This window comes from Penicillium riverlandense (genome assembly GCF_028828495.1).
Source record: "Penicillium riverlandense strain IBT 135883 chromosome Unknown utg000001l_segment0_segment0, whole genome shotgun sequence".
Lineage (NCBI taxonomy): Eukaryota > Fungi > Ascomycota > Eurotiomycetes > Eurotiales > Aspergillaceae > Penicillium > Penicillium riverlandense.
In genome coordinates, this window is record NW_026643194.1 from 157990 (window position 1) to 173756 (window position 15767).

Sequence of the window (15767 nt, forward strand, 5' to 3'; positions counted from 1 at the left end):
CTGATAGAGCCGTTTCACGGAATACAGCCCGAAGGTCGCGTACAGCTTGACAGCTCAACGTACTTCTATACCCATCATTGATGGACGGGCCAAGCTCAACCCTCGTCGTATGATCACAACCCCTCCATATTGCTTCCTTTGTGTAGAAAAATGTTTGGTCTAACTGCACAACAGGTCTTGTATAATTGAGCTGCTACACCCATCCACCTGGCTGTGGAGGGCAAAGACACAGAGACCCTTAAACAAACGTGCTAGAGGTCATGACTATAGGCGTCAGACAGTCAACCCTTATCGCTTATAAATAGAGGTTTGTTTTCTTGCTGGCTTTCCGCCGAGCCAACATGGAAGAGGACGAAGACACTGTGATGGGTGGCTCCCATGGTCACTTTCCTTCCACCTCTCTCCCTTCTCATCCTATCACCCATCCACCTACACAAGCACATCTCAGACCAGACCTCTTACTTGCTCCATCAATTCTGCCCCAGGCAGTGCCTGCATCTCCCTCTCCTGGCTCAGAGCCCTTGCAACCGCAGGACTCCTTACCCATCAGAGGCACCGAAGGCATGGCCCTACCGGACGGGTCGGAAGGAAGCGTCATCAGGCGCGATAGTCTGGAGGAGCCGAACTCGGATTGGTCTGACGATGAGACCGCGATCGTCTCGGGTCTCCCCCTGGCCTCCCCTCGCAACGGGGCTCTGTTATGATAACCGGATGCGCTACCACTGCGAGGTCCGTCCTAGCACGGATGTTCACCCCGAGGACCCCCGGCGCATCTACTACATCTATAAAGAGCTCTGCCGCTCTGGCCTGGTGAATGACCCCCACTGGGACCCTGCACGCGCACCCTTACCCTTGCAACGGATTTCCGCTCGCGATGCTACCAAGGAGGAGATCTCTCTCGTCCATACAGACGCGCACTATGCGTTTGTCGAATCCACAAAGGGTATGTCTGTGCCCGAGTCGTGGATGAGCTTCAACTGATCTGGACCATAGAAATGAGCAATGACGTGCTGATCGATTTGGAGCGAAATCGTGATTCTATCTATTTCAACAAGCTAACATTCTCGACGGCTCTTCTATCTGCTGGTGGTGCGATCGAAACATGTCTGGCTGTCGCTACTCGCAAGGTCAAGAACGCGATTGCTGTCATTCGTCCGCCGGGTCACCACGCTGAGGGCCACGCAGCGATGGGGTTCTGCGTGTTTAACAATGTGTCCGTTGCAGCGCGGGTGTGCCAGCAGGAGCTGGGTGACAAGTGTCGCAAGATTATGATTCTCGACTGGTAAGTTTGCACGTCAAGCTGCCAAATTTGCTGATGCTGATCCATGTCTAGGGATGTTCACCATGGTATGTTAGGACGACACATTTGATTAACCCAGAGTCTCACAATACACAGGAAATGGCATCCAAAAGGCCTTTTACGATGACCCCAATGTTCTCTACATCTCTATCCACGTTTTCAAGAACGGCGATTTCTACCCTGGAGGCCCGGAAGGAGGCTGGGACCACAACGGTGAAGGAGCTGGAATCGGCATGTAAGTTGCTCCATCGGTGATTTTGTTCGTTGACTGAATTCTTTAGGAACATCAACATACCTTGGGATGAGCAGGGCATGGGAGATGGCGACTACATGTTTGCTTTTCAGCAAATTGTGATGCCCATTGCTGAGGAGTTCAACCCGGATCTCATTATTAGTAAGTCTATCTTCCCTCATTGTGGGGGGTTTTATTTCTCTAACCATAGACAGTTGCGGCCGGCTTTGATGCCGCAGCCGGCGATGTACTGGGTGGTTGTTTTGTCTCGCCATCTTGTTACTCTCACATGACGCACATGCTCATGACCCTCGCCAACGGCAAGGTTGTTGTGTGCTTAGAGGTTTGTTTAACAAGTTTTCAAATGGTGTCCCATTATTGACTTGGTGAAAGGGAGGATACAATTTCCGATCTATCTCGAAGTCGGCATTGGCGGTCACCAAAACCCTGATGGGTGAGTCCCCAGGGCGCTTGCAGGGTGCCGGTCCGACCCCGTCGGCAGTCAAGACTGTCCGGCGTGTCATGGCGATTCAGTCTGGTTGGTGGAAGTGTATGTATCCCAAGGGGCCAAATGGCCACCCTGTTTGGGCTGAACGGTTACACGGTATGCGACTGAACCCTAAGTGATGGGTTGTTCCGGCTAACATCTCTACGGATGCTATTCGCGCGCACCAAGCAAAGGAATTGTACGATAGCTTCAAGCTCACGTCACTGTATGTTTATCGCAAGGGCGTTTCCAAGTCATTCGAGAACCAGGTTCTGGCGAGGTAAGCTTACAACATCAAATAACCAATTTCTTGTCTAACGCTCCTACAGCCCCAACTACAACAAAGCTGTCCCGCTTATTGTCTACTTCCACGATCCGTAGGGTTTCTCTTCCGGAACTGAAGGTTTCGATCTAACCAAATACAGACCCGAACTCATCGGCCAACCTGACCCTGTTAACAACAAACTGGAGCTCCACAATTGTTGGCTGGTAAGTATACTGTCTTCTTGGAGACGGAAGGCCATTCCGTGCTAATTTACCCTAGGCTGATGTCTCAAAGGAGTACATCACATGGATCATTCGCCAGGGCTATTCTGTCATTGATGTCAACATCCCCAAACATGTGACCAAGTCCTCAGTAAGTAGGAACTCTCGTATGTAGAAACTCTGCTAAATCCCGACAAATAGTCTTCCCATCAGTACGAGGACAACGACACGGACCGCCCTAGCGCCACGGAGGATCTGGCAGGCTACATATGGGATAACTACATCGAGTAAGTGGCTTCATGGCTGATTGGATCCAGCGCTAAGACATGTCGCTAGACCAAACCCGAATCGGAAGATTTTCTTCCTCGGGGTTGGTGAATCTTTTACGGGGATTTCAAGTCTCCTGATCAATCGAGGTACGCCTAACACCGGCCTTCGGGAAAGGAAAGGCAAGCATCGAGCAACCCATAACTAATTCGTCAGCAGAAAACTTATACCAGCGCGTGAGCGGAGTGATCTCATTCGTCGACAAAAACCCCGTGCGTGCAGTCACCTCCCACACGCAGGTTTGGCTGTCGAAGTGGTACCGCGAGAACTCGCTCGTTATTGCCTCACACACCCATGGAGTCTGGGAGCCGGACCGCAGACGAGCCAAGCGCTACGGACAGTTGGTGCGGTCGCCTCAGGAGGGACTGAGTGAGATGCTCCAGCTCCACAAGGACGAGGTGTTCAAGTTTATTGTTGAGCGTGTTGAGAAGGAGGAGGAGGAAGACAGGGATTCGAACATGGAAGACTAGCTTTTCTTTTCTTTCTTTACTTTCTTTTTTTGACCTGCCTTTGTCTCTCGCTTACACCTTGTACTTCGACCTGAGATGGCGTGTGCGGGGGTGAGGACGAGCAGAATGCGATTACCTTTCCCCCCCCCCCCTTCTTCTTCTTTTCCTGTGCCCAAAGGATGCCTAGCCCGATGCATATTGGTTCTACAGCCCGATAAAAATAGCTCCCGTGGCGGGGCTTATCACAGACGTGGAGAGTCAGTAAGTCTTATTTTGCTCGTTGACTCTCAGCGCCACTTTTTAGTCCCCGAGTCTGATGTCAGAGTTCCCAAAAACGCGGCCAACCGGACTGCTCGATGTAGCAGCCTGCACGGTGCCTATGGATGTAACTGTGTCTCAGTTGCTGCATCTGTATTGGCTCGGGCACTTCGTTCCGGCCGCGCTACGGTACGAGCTGTTCAGTGTCCTCCCACCCTTGGCGAGCTTTGTATGTGCTGGAGCCCCAAGCCGGGGTAAGAGAGCTCTACCTGCCTAGAGACATGCATATATATACCTCACGCTATGGCCCGGGTAGGGCTAGTGACTTGTCGCTTGGTCTTACTCGTATTCCGGACACACGGCCACGTTGCGGGGCGCAGTGATGCTTGACCTCTCGTCATGGGAGAAAAAAAAAATGTCTCGGAAAAAAATAGCGAGCACCTCATACCGCTTCGACATGTCTGCTAATCAGGTATTTGGGCTGTTCACCGTCTTTGTCGGGCCTGAATCGCTTTCAGGCGGCCGTCGATGACTGCCAGTAGAAAGGGAAAAGGAAAAAGTATATAAACGGCTTCAACCCGCGCGACTGAACCGATCATCAAGCGTCATACAGTCCATCTGAACTATAAATTTCTAATAAATATTCACTCGCTTAACTTCAAACCAACTACAACCATCACGATGCACTTCTCCATCGCCCTCACCACCCTCGCCGCACTGGCTCCCCTCGTCAGCGCCGTCGGCGACGCCATCGTCGTGAACAACTGCAAGGCCGCCGTGCACCTCTGGTCCGTCGGTGGCTCCGTCGGCCCGGAGCAGACCCTCCAGCCGGGTGAAGAGTACGTCGAGAAAGTGCACTACGACCCCAAGTCCGGCGGCGTCGCCATCAAGATCACCCGCGGTGTCAACGGGTTGTACACCGGCGCCCCGCAGACGGACTTTGCCTACACCCTGGACGGCAATAACCTCTGGTACGACCTGTCTGATGTCTTCGGTGACCCCTTCTCCGGCCGGGTGCTCTCCGTCGTTGCCTCCAACGAGAACTGCCCGGATATCTGCTGGTCGTCTGGTACTTCGCCTGCTGGCAGCCAGACCAAGGTCTGCGGTGCTACTGCTAATATCACCCTGACGCTGTGCGGTGATGAGTGCTAGATGGGGGATGAAGGGGGAGTGGGGGATAATAATATGTTAACAGATTGATGGTGCGGAGAGAGATATATACCTTCCAGAACCTGTATGTAGTAGTCAATGCATAATGACTTCAAATCTTGATGTGACGAAAGTATGATAGTGGAAGAGCGATAAGCTATTGTATAACGCAGAGCTCACGCCCGGAGCAGCATCGAAGAAATGGTCTCGTTTCCACCGCATATGTCTGATCTGGATTCAAAGGTTTCTCTTTTCCCCCGTTCAATCAATTCCGACATGGCGCTATGGTCTTCGAATCCTGATTCGGGAACCCTACTAAGGAAATGTTCAATGGCCTAAGTTCAATACACCTGTAAAATGTTTCCGAGTGCATCTGTGAGCTGTCGGGTCATCGCCAATAGGTAATGAACCAAGGAACTCGACATTGGACCACTTGGAGAGAGTTATTTTCAAACGCCTCATATAGAATTGGAACAGTTTTCGTCTTGAAGGTTTCATTGTCCATCTGTCGGAGGCTGGTGAGAATAATAGAGGGTTCGTCAATATTGTCGGATAGAGCAGCCGCTCGAAGGCGAGTCATTTGGTGAGTGCAACTGTTCTTATCACTTGAGAAGACAATGCTCTCTGTGTGAGATGAGCAAAGCAAGAAAGCAAACAGATTAAGGGCAATGGAATTGGCCCAGTTCTTTCGAGCTCTATCCTCGGCTTGTCTTCGATAATCGATAATGCTGACCTGACCGCCTTTGGTCTGCGCCGCATCACGTTGCCGCTGGGCGCTTCGCCGCAACAACGTTTGCTGCCTCGCTCAGATCTCTCCCTCTCACTCGCTCGCTCGTCTAAAGATTCATCGTCGTTTTCTTTGTTCTTGACTGCGGCATCTCTTGCGCCGCCCCCTCCCTCTCCCCCTTTCCTTTCTCCCGGGCATTCTTGCTCCTCGCATGTCTCCAAGGTCCTCGGCACTGCTGTTGTACAGAGGTCTCACTTGCAATCCGACGACTCGCCCGGTTCTTCTGCCACGCATCACGACCCTGACCTCCTTTCGCTATTCACCTCTTCCCCGCTCCTTCTCGCATCCCACCCATCCTCTTACCGCCGCCATTCAGCCCTCCACCCCAGCCATGCCGCAAGTCGAGTGCATCACAGAACGTCTGGAGAAGCCGGAGCTCGATGATCGGTCCTACCGTGTGATTCGGCTGCCAAACCAGCTGGAGGCGCTTCTAGTTCATGACCCAGACACCGACAAGGCCAGCGCCGCCGTCAACGTCAATGTGGGGAACTTTTCCGATGAAAATGACATGCCTGGTATGGCTCACGCCGTTGAGCACCTGCTCTTCATGGGAACCAAAAAGTACCCCAAGGAAAATGCCTACAACCAGTACCTCGCGTCCCATTCGGGATCTTCCAACGCCTACACCGCCGCCACCGAGACAAATTATTTTTTCGAGGTGTCCGCCACGGGAGATTCGAGTGACGCAAAGTCCAGCGGGGTAAACACTCCCGCGGAATCTGCGAATGATACAAACGGCGTCGTTAGTGAGTCGTCGAGTGAGAAATCCGACTCCCGATCCCCGTTGTATGGCGCATTGGATCGCTTTGCCCAGTTTTTTGTATCTCCGTTGTTCCTAGAGTCGACCCTAGACCGTGAGCTCCGGGCGGTCGATTCGGAGAACAAGAAGAACCTACAGAGTGACTTGTGGCGGTTGATGCAGCTGAACAAGTCTCTCTCCAACCCTGCCCACCCATACAGCCACTTTTCAACCGGTAATCTGCAGACTCTGAAAGACGATCCGCAGAAACGCGGTCTGGAAGTCCGCAGTAAGTTTATCGAATTCTATGAACAGCATTACTCTGCCAACAGAGCCAAGCTGGTGGTTTTGGGTCGGGAGACGCTGGACGTATTGGAACAATGGGTTTGCGAGTTGTTCAGCGATGTGGAAAACAAGAATCTCAGCCAGAATCGCTGGGATGGTGTCCAGCCCTTTTCAGAGGAGGATATGTGCACGCAAGTCTTTGCCAAACCCGTTATGGACACTCGCTCGATGGACATGTACTTCCCATTTCTGGATGAAGAGGATATGAGCGACTCTCAGCCCAGTCGGTATATCGGTCATCTGATCGGTCATGAGGGACCAGGCAGTGTTCTATCGTACCTCAAGACCAAGGGATGGGCCAATGGCTTGTCTGCTGGCGCGATGCCAATCTGTCCTGGATCGGCATTTTTCACCGTCTCGGTGCGCCTGACGCCCGAGGGTTTGAAGCAGTATCAAGAAGTGGCCAAGGTTGTCTTTGAATATATTTCCATGATCAAGGAGCGCGAGCCGGAGCAATGGATCTTTGATGAAATGAAGAACCTGGCTGAAGTTGATTTTCGCTTCAAGCAGAAGACCCCGGCTAGTCGGTTCACCAGTCGGTTGAGTAGTGTCATGCAGAAGCCACTGCGCCGTGAGTGGCTACTGAGTGGCTCGCTGTTGCGGCGCTTCGATCCTACTTTGATCAAGAAAGCGCTGTCCTATCTTCGGGCGGACAACTTCCGCCTGATTATTGTGTCTCAGGAGTTCCCTGGAACTTGGGATCAGAAGGAGAAGTGGTACGGCACAGAATACAAGGTTGAAAAGATTCCCCAGGACTTTTTGAGTGGAATCCAAAAAGCCCTGGAATCGACTGCGTCTTCTCGCAAGTCCGACGTGCACATGCCGCATCCGAATGAGTTCGTGCCAACTCGCCTGTCGGTCGAGAAGAAAGAGGTTGAGGAGCCGGCCAAGACACCGAAGATGATTCGACATGACGAACGAGTCCGCTTGTGGTTTAAGAAGGATGACCGCTTCTGGGTTCCCAAGGGCACGATGGATGTTACGCTGCGCAGCCCTCTGGTGTGGGCCACGCCGGCTAACCTGATCAAGACGAAGCTCTATTGTGAGCTGGTGAGGGATTCTCTGGACGAGTACTCTTACGATGCCGAGCTTGCCGGATTGGACTACCACCTATCTGCCAACATTCTGGGACTGGACTTTTCCGTGGGCGGGTACAATGACAAGATGTCTGTGTTGCTGGAGAAGCTGCTGTCTACCATGCGTGACCTGGTGGTCAAAGAGGAACGGTTCACCATCATCAAAGAGCGGCTGACGCGGGCGTTCCGGAATACCGAGTACCAACAGCCTTTCTACCAGGTTGGCGACTATACCCGGTATCTGCTGTCCGAACGGGGTTGGATCAATGAGCAGTATATCGAAGAGCTGGAGCACATTCAAGCAGATGACATCACCCAGTTCTACCCGCAGCTGCTTGAACAGATACACATCGAAGCCTTGGTCCATGGCAACCTGTACAAGGAGGATGCACTACGCATGACGGATACGGTTGAAAAGGTGTTGAAGGGGCGTCCTCTCCCACCCTCGCAGTGGTACCTGCGGCGCAACATGGTTTTCCCGCCTGGCAGTAACTACGTGTACCCGCGGACTCTGAAGGACCCGGCGAATGTCAACCACTGCATCGAGTACTACTTGTATATGGGTCTCTTCTCAGACGCCGAACTGCGCGCAAAACTGCAGCTGTTTGCGCAAATGACCGATGAGCCGGCGTTTGACCAACTGCGGAGCAAAGAGCAGCTCGGTTATGTGGTCTGGAGTGGCGCGCGCTACAATGTGACGACCATGGGTTACCGTGTGATTATCCAGAGCGAACGCACAGCACAGTACCTGGAGACCCGCATCGATTCATTCCTGCGCGAGTTCGGTCCGATTCTGGAGGCGATGCCCGAGGATGAGTTCGAGGGCCACAAGCGCAGCGTGATCAACAAGCGTCTCGAGAAACTCAAGAACCTCGGTTCAGAGACGACTCGGTACTGGTCGCACATTGGGTCGGAGTACTTTGATTTCTTGCAACATGAGATCGACGCGGCCAATGTGCGCACCCTGACCAAAGCCGACCTAGTCTCTTTCTACCGGCAGTACATCGACCCGTCATCCCCACAGCGGGCCAAGCTTTCTATCCACATGAATGCGCAGTCTGGTGCCCACGAAAACACTTCTGGGCCCGCTGAGAAACGATCTCAGCTGGTTGAAGTGGTGGACAAACAGCTGGAAGCCGCCGGACTTGCCGTGGACGCCGCTCGACTCGGCATGGCGTTCGAGCAGCTGGACATGTCGACTCTGGACAGCTCGCAGGTTATAGCTTTGGTCAAGACATTCTTAGCGACGGAGGTGAGCCTGTCGGCGGAGCAGATCGCGTCGGCGGTTGACCGTCTGGAGCAGAATCTGGGTCTGCAGTTGAAACAGGTGGGCCTGGATCCGTCTCCTTCCACGCCTAATGGCGATGTGGCTTCCACAGAGGCTATTACTATCACGGACGTGCCTACGTTCAAAGCCCGACTGCCGGTGAGCACAGGGCCGGTGGCGACGTCGGAACTGAGCGAGTATGAGGATTTTGATGCCAAGCTGTGAGGATAGAGGATCGGTGCATCGTATCGGGTGTTTGGGGGTAGGGTCGGGGGGGATACGTATATATATAGGGGAGTTTGATGACCTAGACGAAGATAGTTACTGCACACGCTAAAATTTATCCTTACACTCTTTTACTCTTTTATATACTTCTCCATTGGGCAGGCGGTCACCCTTGATAGCGATAACACGCGCATCGCCAGCACCGACTCTTTTGCTCCCTGTGTTTCTCCCCCATTGCGCAGCATGTCGACCTCGACGGCTACGGCGATCAAAAGCGCTCGCCCGTAAGTTTGTTGTGCTTTCCCGCCGTCACCACTAGCTAACCCACGCGCATCCATCCAGACCGATCGTCCCCAAAGACTTCTCCGCAGAACAACCCCCAACCATCCGCCTTTACCCACTGTCCAACTACACGTTCGGTACCAAGGAGACGCAGCCCGAGGAGGATCCGTCGGTGCTGGCGCGGCTGAAGCGCCTGGAGGAGCATTATGATCTGCATGGCATGCGCCGGACATGTGAGGGCGTGCTGGTCTGTCATGAACATAACCATCCACACGTCCTGATGCTGCAGATTGCCAACGCCTTTTTCAAACTGTACGCCGCATTTCCTCGCCGTTTTCTTTCCGTATACTAATCCTCGTTCAGACCCGGCGACTACCTCAGCCACGAAGACGACGAAGTGGACGGATTCAAGAAACGCCTGAACGAACGCCTGGCGCCCGTCGGCTCGCAGTTCTCGGGCGAGGGCGTCAACGAAGACTGGGAGATTGGCGACACGCTGGCGCAGTGGTGGCGACCGAATTTCGAGACGTTCATGTACCCCTTCCTGCCAGGGCATGTTACACGGCCGAAGGAGTGCAAGAAGCTGTATTTCATCCAGCTGCCAAAGAAAAGTACAGCCCCCCTCCCATTGGTTTGATTTGCCCTTGCTTACATCGGACCCGATAGAGGTGCTCTCCGTCCCCAAGAACATGAAACTGCTTGCCGTGCCCCTGTTCGAACTATACGACAATACGGCGCGCTACGGCCCGCAGCTGTCGGCGATCCCGCATCTGTTGTCGCGGTACAACTTTGAGTTTGTGGATGAGAATGACAATGTGGTGGCGGTCACGCCGGGGACCCCACTGGACGAGAACCAGATCCCGCGGGCCAAGGTGCTGGCAGGGAGTGACGAGGATGGACAGGATACGGGGATGACCGACGCTGGTGGTGGGCAGTAATAGACTAACCCCATGTACGCAAGCAAGCGCTAACCAACTGACCCATTGGAGTTCCGGTCTCTACTTCCAATATCCCACCTATGAATGCATTCTTCACCCGTTAGCCTTTCAGTGATATAGTTTCCGCCCCTGCCACTCCCGTGCTCAATGCAACCGTGATCTATGGCAGGAATGCCGATCGCATCCCTCTGCCCACCACTCACACTCGATCTTGGCCCTGGTCGATGTGACCCCCGCTCTAACTGGCCGACTATATAGTACTTCCATACAAAGGGATGTCTGCCCTTGCCCCCAGTTTATCTGGCAGTTGCCTCTTTATTTCTATTGTTGTGCCAACATGCTGTTCTGGACCCTGACTGCTCTGGCCTCGCTGGCGACGGCCCTGCCTGCGGGCCTAACGCGACGAGGTGAGAGAAGAGTAAACCCTACGCGGCCCTAACTGACTTAAACTAACAGATATCTCCTCCGACACGCTGGACGAGTTGATGTTGTTCGCACAGTACTCCGCTGCGTCGTACTGTTCCAACAACATCGACTCGTCGGCTTCGACTCTGTCCTGTGCCGCCGGGAACTGCCCAGAGGTCCAAACAGCCAACGCCGCGCCATTGTACGCGTTCGACGAGTATGTACGGAACCCCGTATCCAAAGACATAAGTACTGACGGCCTACAAGTTCCACGCAATATGGCGACGTCGCTGGCTTCCTGGCCGCCGATGACACCAACAAGCTGCTGGTGCTTTCCTTCCGGGGCAGTCGCACGCTCAGCACCTGGATCGCCAACCTGAACTTCGACTTGAGCAACAGCACCCTGTGCAGTGGCTGTGAAGTGCACACGGGCTTCTGGAAGTCCTGGGACACGGTGTCGGCCAAGTTGAAGTCCGAGATCGACTCGGCCATGAAGAAGTACCCGGGCTACACCCTGGTGCTGACGGGCCACAGCTTTGGCGCTGCGCTAGCGGTGCTGGGAGGAACTGCACTGCGGAATGCTGGGTATAAGCCGAATCTGGTGAGTGTTTTTTTGAGTTACATTAGTCTTGACTTGGGTGGCTGACGGCTCCGGTAGTACACGTACGGCGAGCCGCGCGTGGGCAATACTGCGCTGGCCACCTACATCACTAACCAGGGCAGCCTGTGGCGCGTCACGCACACGGATGACATTGTGCCGAAGCTGCCTCCCGCGTCGTTTGGGTTCTCCCAGCCTAGTCCAGAGTACTGGATTACCAGCGGCGACAATGTGACGGTGACCACCTCAACCGTCCAGGTGATTCAGGGCGTGGGCTCGGATTCGGGCAATGCTGGCACGAGCGATACGAGCATTGAGGCGCATAATTGGTACTTGGTGGACATTGATGCGTGCCAGTAAACATATAGTTAGGAGCGGCAAACCATGGTCGGGAGTATCCACTAGATGTATACAACCACCAGAATTCCATATCGCAATCAACATCAACAGCCCACGCATTTTTCTAAAATGAATACCCTTCCTGACCGGATGGCCCGTCTTTAGTTGTGGCTAGAGAGCTGGCGGAATGCGGTGAGGCATGGTGACGCTTGGGGTTATTCAGATGTCTCCTAGTTTCAAACAACCCCAACCTCATCGCCCAGGTTGGCATCCGTATCATGGCGGCCGACGCTGGGCGAAAGTCGCTCCGGGATCTCGTTTTCAAACAGTCTGGTTTCCTGGTGAATCCTCTCCAGTGGACTGCCCGCCATCTAGACCTGGTGGGGTGTCGATTCGAAGATGCCGACCCTGCCCCTGTCCCTGCCCCAACCCACACCGAATCTACTCAAGACGAGACCAGGAACAATGGTGGCAGTGGCCCTGTCAAAAAGCCGCGAAGCGATGCCGAAATCATGTCAATGAACCTGGCTCCTGTCATCAAGCGTTGTCATCTCGCCAACATATTGGAAGGCGAGGAGCGCGCGTTCACATCCCACCGGTACGATCTGGGAGAACGACTGATCGATTCATAGGGGTGACTGACAACATTCTGGAGCAGCCAAGGTCATCCCTTTTATTTCCAGGGTCGGCCGGTTCATCGACCCGACTATGTCGTGTTTTATCGGCCCGGAACACCTGTCGATCACATCCGCAACAGCTCCACCCCATTGGTAGGCTACGTCCATTACACCAGCGTCAGTAGTGACCGCAGGAAGCAGTTTGAGGGATGCCCAGGCCCAGGCGGAACCCCCAACTACATCGGGGCGAGGATTTGTTCGAAGCGGCTGGCTCAGACAACCCCGACGGAATGGACCGAGGATCCATACTTCCTGTGTCACCTACTGGCTCTTGCGCAGCTTCAAGCGCGCCTGCTGCTCAATTCGCCCCAACCGAGCAAGTATACCGTATGTCTCCCGCCCGCCCACTCCGAGTCAGTCGTGGACGCTGGCTGATTCGCTTCTAGTCGCATCTTCTGGTGACCAACGGGCTCGAGAAGGAATACATTCTGTTTTACATGGCCGAGTTCACCACCGAGCTTCTGAACGGGCTCCAGAATCCAAAGGATGCCACCATCCCCGTGAAGTGGCCTACCATCCGGCGAAAAAGAATCCCATTCAAGCCTTATGATACATTCGCTAGTCGATTGGTGGCTGAACTTGTGGCCCCCGATCCTGTCGGTGACCACAGTAGGAAGCATGCGCGAGAGGACAGCGGGTCAGACCAGATCAAATATGTCCGGAGAACGAAATGAGTTGCACATACATCTCAAGAACGAATATGAATGACCAGAATGATCGATAGGTGGCTTCTCCAAGAGAGAAGGACATGTAGAGTACAAACAATAAAATTGTAGTATGTATAAGCTGTAGGGAATGATGATGTGGCTGAGTTGTGGCGCACATACCTTAACAACACCTTTACCACGTTTCCGGCAACTGGTTGCATTCTTGGACCTTCGCATCTGGACTCGACTTGCTCGACTGGCTCGACTGGTCCCCAAATCGTCCCTCAACAACCCTGCGATATGCTCGTCTAGCCCTCTTCCGCCTCCCACCATGCTGTTCGCTCCTAGCGGACCCCAAAGCCCTCGCCGGCGCAACCGCATCAAGGCCATCCTCACCACCATCGGCATTGTGCTCGCCCTCTACGTTCTCTTTTTCAAAACCGATACCAAGAATCCCGCCCGTAAAGAACGAGGCAGTTATGCGCAGCAGCGCGGCACCGACAAGCCGGATGCCGCGTCCGGGAAACAAAAAGCGCTGGTGGTGGCCAGCATGAAGGACGACGATACCTCGTGGCTGTACGAGTTCTTCCCGGACTGGACCAAGAGTATCTATGTGGTGGACGACAAGCAGGCGCCCCTGACGGTGGCGCAGAACAAAGGACGCGAGTCGATGGTGTATTTGACGTGAGTTGGTCTCTTGATTCCTAGCCACCCGGATCAAGCTCATAATCAACGAAACAGGTACATTATCGATCACTACGATACCCTGCCCGACGTAATGCTCTTCATCCACTCCCAGCGCTTCCAATGGCACAACGACGACCCCTACTATGACGGCGTCCCCATGCTGCGCAACTTCCAGATCCCCTACCTCCAACAACAGGGCTACGTCAACGCCCGCTGCGCCTGGACACTCGGCTGTCCTGGCGAGATCCGTCCGCTAACGGATACCCACCGCGATGCCGTGCACGCAGGGGAATACTTCAAGGATGGATTTATGGAACTGTTTCCCGGCACCCCGGTCCCTGACATGGTGGGTGTGTCGTGCTGCGCCCAGTTCGGGGTGACGCGCTCAAAAGTAAGAGAACGACCAAAGAAGGATTATGAGCGGTTCCGGACGTGGTTGGCGGAGACGTCCCTGCCGGATGATTTGAGTGGGCGGATTATGGAGTATTCGTGGCATAGTATGTTTTCTCTCTCTCTCGGGAACAACCTTTTGGAGTGAATTTTTTTCTGACAATTGATTCATTAGTGATCTTTGGCCAAGAAGCAGTTCACTGCCCGGACGCAGAATCCTGCTACTGCAAGGTCTTCGGGCTCTGCGACTTGTCCTGTCCGTGGGAAGGGGCCTGCGATGGGCGGTACGTGCTGCCGCCTTTCTCGTCGCTGCCCAAGGGATGGCCATATATTGGGTGGAAGGGCCAGAAACAAGATCCGAGCCATGGATTGCCGGTGTCATAACATTTTATTGTCAATTGTATAGTTGTGTATAGCATGGCGTTGGGTGTTCTAGACTGGATTTAAATGGAGGCTTTTGAATATAACCAAATTTTACAGTAGTAACGACGAGAGTGAACAGGAGATACCGCGTTAGTGTAAATGTATACTTCGTGACCAACCTCGGCAACGAATCTAGATTCCCACGTCTCCCCGCATTCTGACTGTCCACTTCACCAACTCCAAACGGTCTTTTCTCTCTCTTCCAAACCCAAACTCCACGCCATCGCCATGCTCATCATCGGGCTCACCGGCTCCATCGCGACCGGCAAATCCACCGTCTCCAACATCCTTTCCTCACCACCATACACCCTCCCCATCATCGACGCGGATCTCCTCGCGCGCAAAGTCGTGGAACCGGGCACCCCCGGCTACAAAGCGATCGTGAACTACTTCGGGACCACCACACCAGATTTACTACTAGAAGATGCACCATCAAGCCCAGCAGGCAAGCCCCTCAACCGCCCGGCACTGGGCCGCCGCGTCTTCGGCGTCAGCGAGGAGCGCAAACGCGATCGCGCGGTGCTGAATGGGATCGTGCATCCGGCCGTGCGGAAGGAGGTGTACAAGGCACTGATCTGGCACTATGTGCGCGGGCAGTGGGCCGTCGTTCTGGATGTCCCCTTGCTCTTTGAGAGCGGGATGGATCTGATTTGCGGCACGGTGGTCGTGGTGGGCGTGCACGACCCCGCCGTGCAGATGGCTCGCCTCCGCGCCCGCGACTCCCATCTTACAGCCGAGGACGCGGAGCATCGAGTACGCAGCCAGGGCGACGTGCTGTCCAAGGCCGAGCAGGCCGAGTTCCGAGGCACGGCTTCCAAACGCGGTGTGGTGGTGTGGAATGATGCCGATAAGCCGGAGCTGGAGCGTGCGGTCGCAGTTGCGATGCAGGGGATTCAGGCGTCGAGTCCGCGGTGGTGGGCGTGGGTGTTGCTCATTGCGCCGCCGGTGGGTGCGAGCGTTGCGGTGTGGAATCTGGCGGTGAATTTTGCGACGCAGAAGAGCTGGGAGAGGAAGAAGAGGGAGGACAAGGCGAAGCTTTAATGAGGTGCCTGTATGTTGTATATATTGGTTGGCGGTTTTCTGGGACTGGAATTATAGAGATATCTAGCTTGGACGATTCCATGCTTCATGACGGTGGAATAGTCCCCTCCGCCCTACGGACTAGAAATGCGATGTCCTACCCTTAATAGAACTGAATGAAACATGAATTCGTAAGAAATAAAATGCCCTAGACGCCTATGACCATGCACCCGG

At 54.1% G+C, this 15767-nt stretch overlaps 8 protein-coding genes across 8 annotated transcripts; all 8 read left to right on the forward strand.

The window, feature by feature from the left end:
* Positions 1-341: 341 nt before the first annotated feature.
* On the forward strand, positions 342-3302 carry hdaA (histone deacetylase hdaA; the record flags this gene model as incomplete). Its single annotated transcript, XM_057191479.1, has 15 exons — positions 342-697; positions 741-943; positions 994-1282; positions 1334-1347; positions 1397-1535; positions 1582-1694; positions 1748-1875; positions 1926-2136; positions 2209-2299; positions 2349-2396; positions 2445-2508; positions 2564-2656; positions 2707-2792; positions 2842-2921; positions 2992-3302. The coding sequence occupies 15 exons, from the start codon at positions 342-344 to the stop codon at positions 3300-3302; spliced, it is 2226 nt and encodes a 741-aa protein (XP_057056432.1).
* Positions 3303-4220: 918 nt separating this feature from the next.
* On the forward strand, positions 4221-4691 carry N7474_000065 (putative BYS1 domain protein; the record flags this gene model as incomplete). Its single annotated transcript, XM_057191480.1, has 1 exon — positions 4221-4691. The coding sequence occupies one exon, from the start codon at positions 4221-4223 to the stop codon at positions 4689-4691; it is 471 nt and encodes a 156-aa protein (XP_057056433.1).
* Positions 4692-5626: 935 nt separating this feature from the next.
* N7474_000066 (uncharacterized protein) lies at positions 5627-9127 on the forward strand (the record flags this gene model as incomplete). Its single annotated transcript, XM_057191481.1, has 1 exon — positions 5627-9127. The coding sequence occupies one exon, from the start codon at positions 5627-5629 to the stop codon at positions 9125-9127; it is 3501 nt and encodes a 1166-aa protein (XP_057056434.1).
* A 243-nt stretch (positions 9128-9370) lies between these two features.
* On the forward strand, positions 9371-10347 carry N7474_000067 (cleavage and polyadenylation specificity factor subunit 5; the record flags this gene model as incomplete). The annotated part of the gene is made up of 4 exons (XM_057191482.1): positions 9371-9411; positions 9470-9721; positions 9773-10020; positions 10076-10347. The coding sequence occupies 4 exons, from the start codon at positions 9371-9373 to the stop codon at positions 10345-10347; spliced, it is 813 nt and encodes a 270-aa protein (XP_057056435.1).
* A 337-nt stretch (positions 10348-10684) lies between these two features.
* On the forward strand, positions 10685-11710 carry N7474_000068 (lipase family protein; the record flags this gene model as incomplete). Its single annotated transcript, XM_057191483.1, has 4 exons — positions 10685-10754; positions 10804-10969; positions 11020-11353; positions 11411-11710. The coding sequence occupies 4 exons, from the start codon at positions 10685-10687 to the stop codon at positions 11708-11710; spliced, it is 870 nt and encodes a 289-aa protein (XP_057056436.1).
* A 257-nt stretch (positions 11711-11967) lies between these two features.
* N7474_000069 (uncharacterized protein) lies at positions 11968-12321 on the forward strand (the record flags this gene model as incomplete). Its single annotated transcript, XM_057191484.1, has 1 exon — positions 11968-12321. The coding sequence occupies one exon, from the start codon at positions 11968-11970 to the stop codon at positions 12319-12321; it is 354 nt and encodes a 117-aa protein (XP_057056437.1).
* A 1023-nt stretch (positions 12322-13344) lies between these two features.
* On the forward strand, positions 13345-14238 carry N7474_000070 (DUF3431 domain-containing protein; the record flags this gene model as incomplete). Its single annotated transcript, XM_057191485.1, has 2 exons — positions 13345-13697; positions 13755-14238. The coding sequence occupies 2 exons, from the start codon at positions 13345-13347 to the stop codon at positions 14236-14238; spliced, it is 837 nt and encodes a 278-aa protein (XP_057056438.1).
* A 503-nt stretch (positions 14239-14741) lies between these two features.
* N7474_000071 (putative dephospho-CoA kinase) lies at positions 14742-15554 on the forward strand (the record flags this gene model as incomplete). Its single annotated transcript, XM_057191486.1, has 1 exon — positions 14742-15554. The coding sequence occupies one exon, from the start codon at positions 14742-14744 to the stop codon at positions 15552-15554; it is 813 nt and encodes a 270-aa protein (XP_057056439.1).
* Positions 15555-15767: the final 213 nt, after the last annotated feature.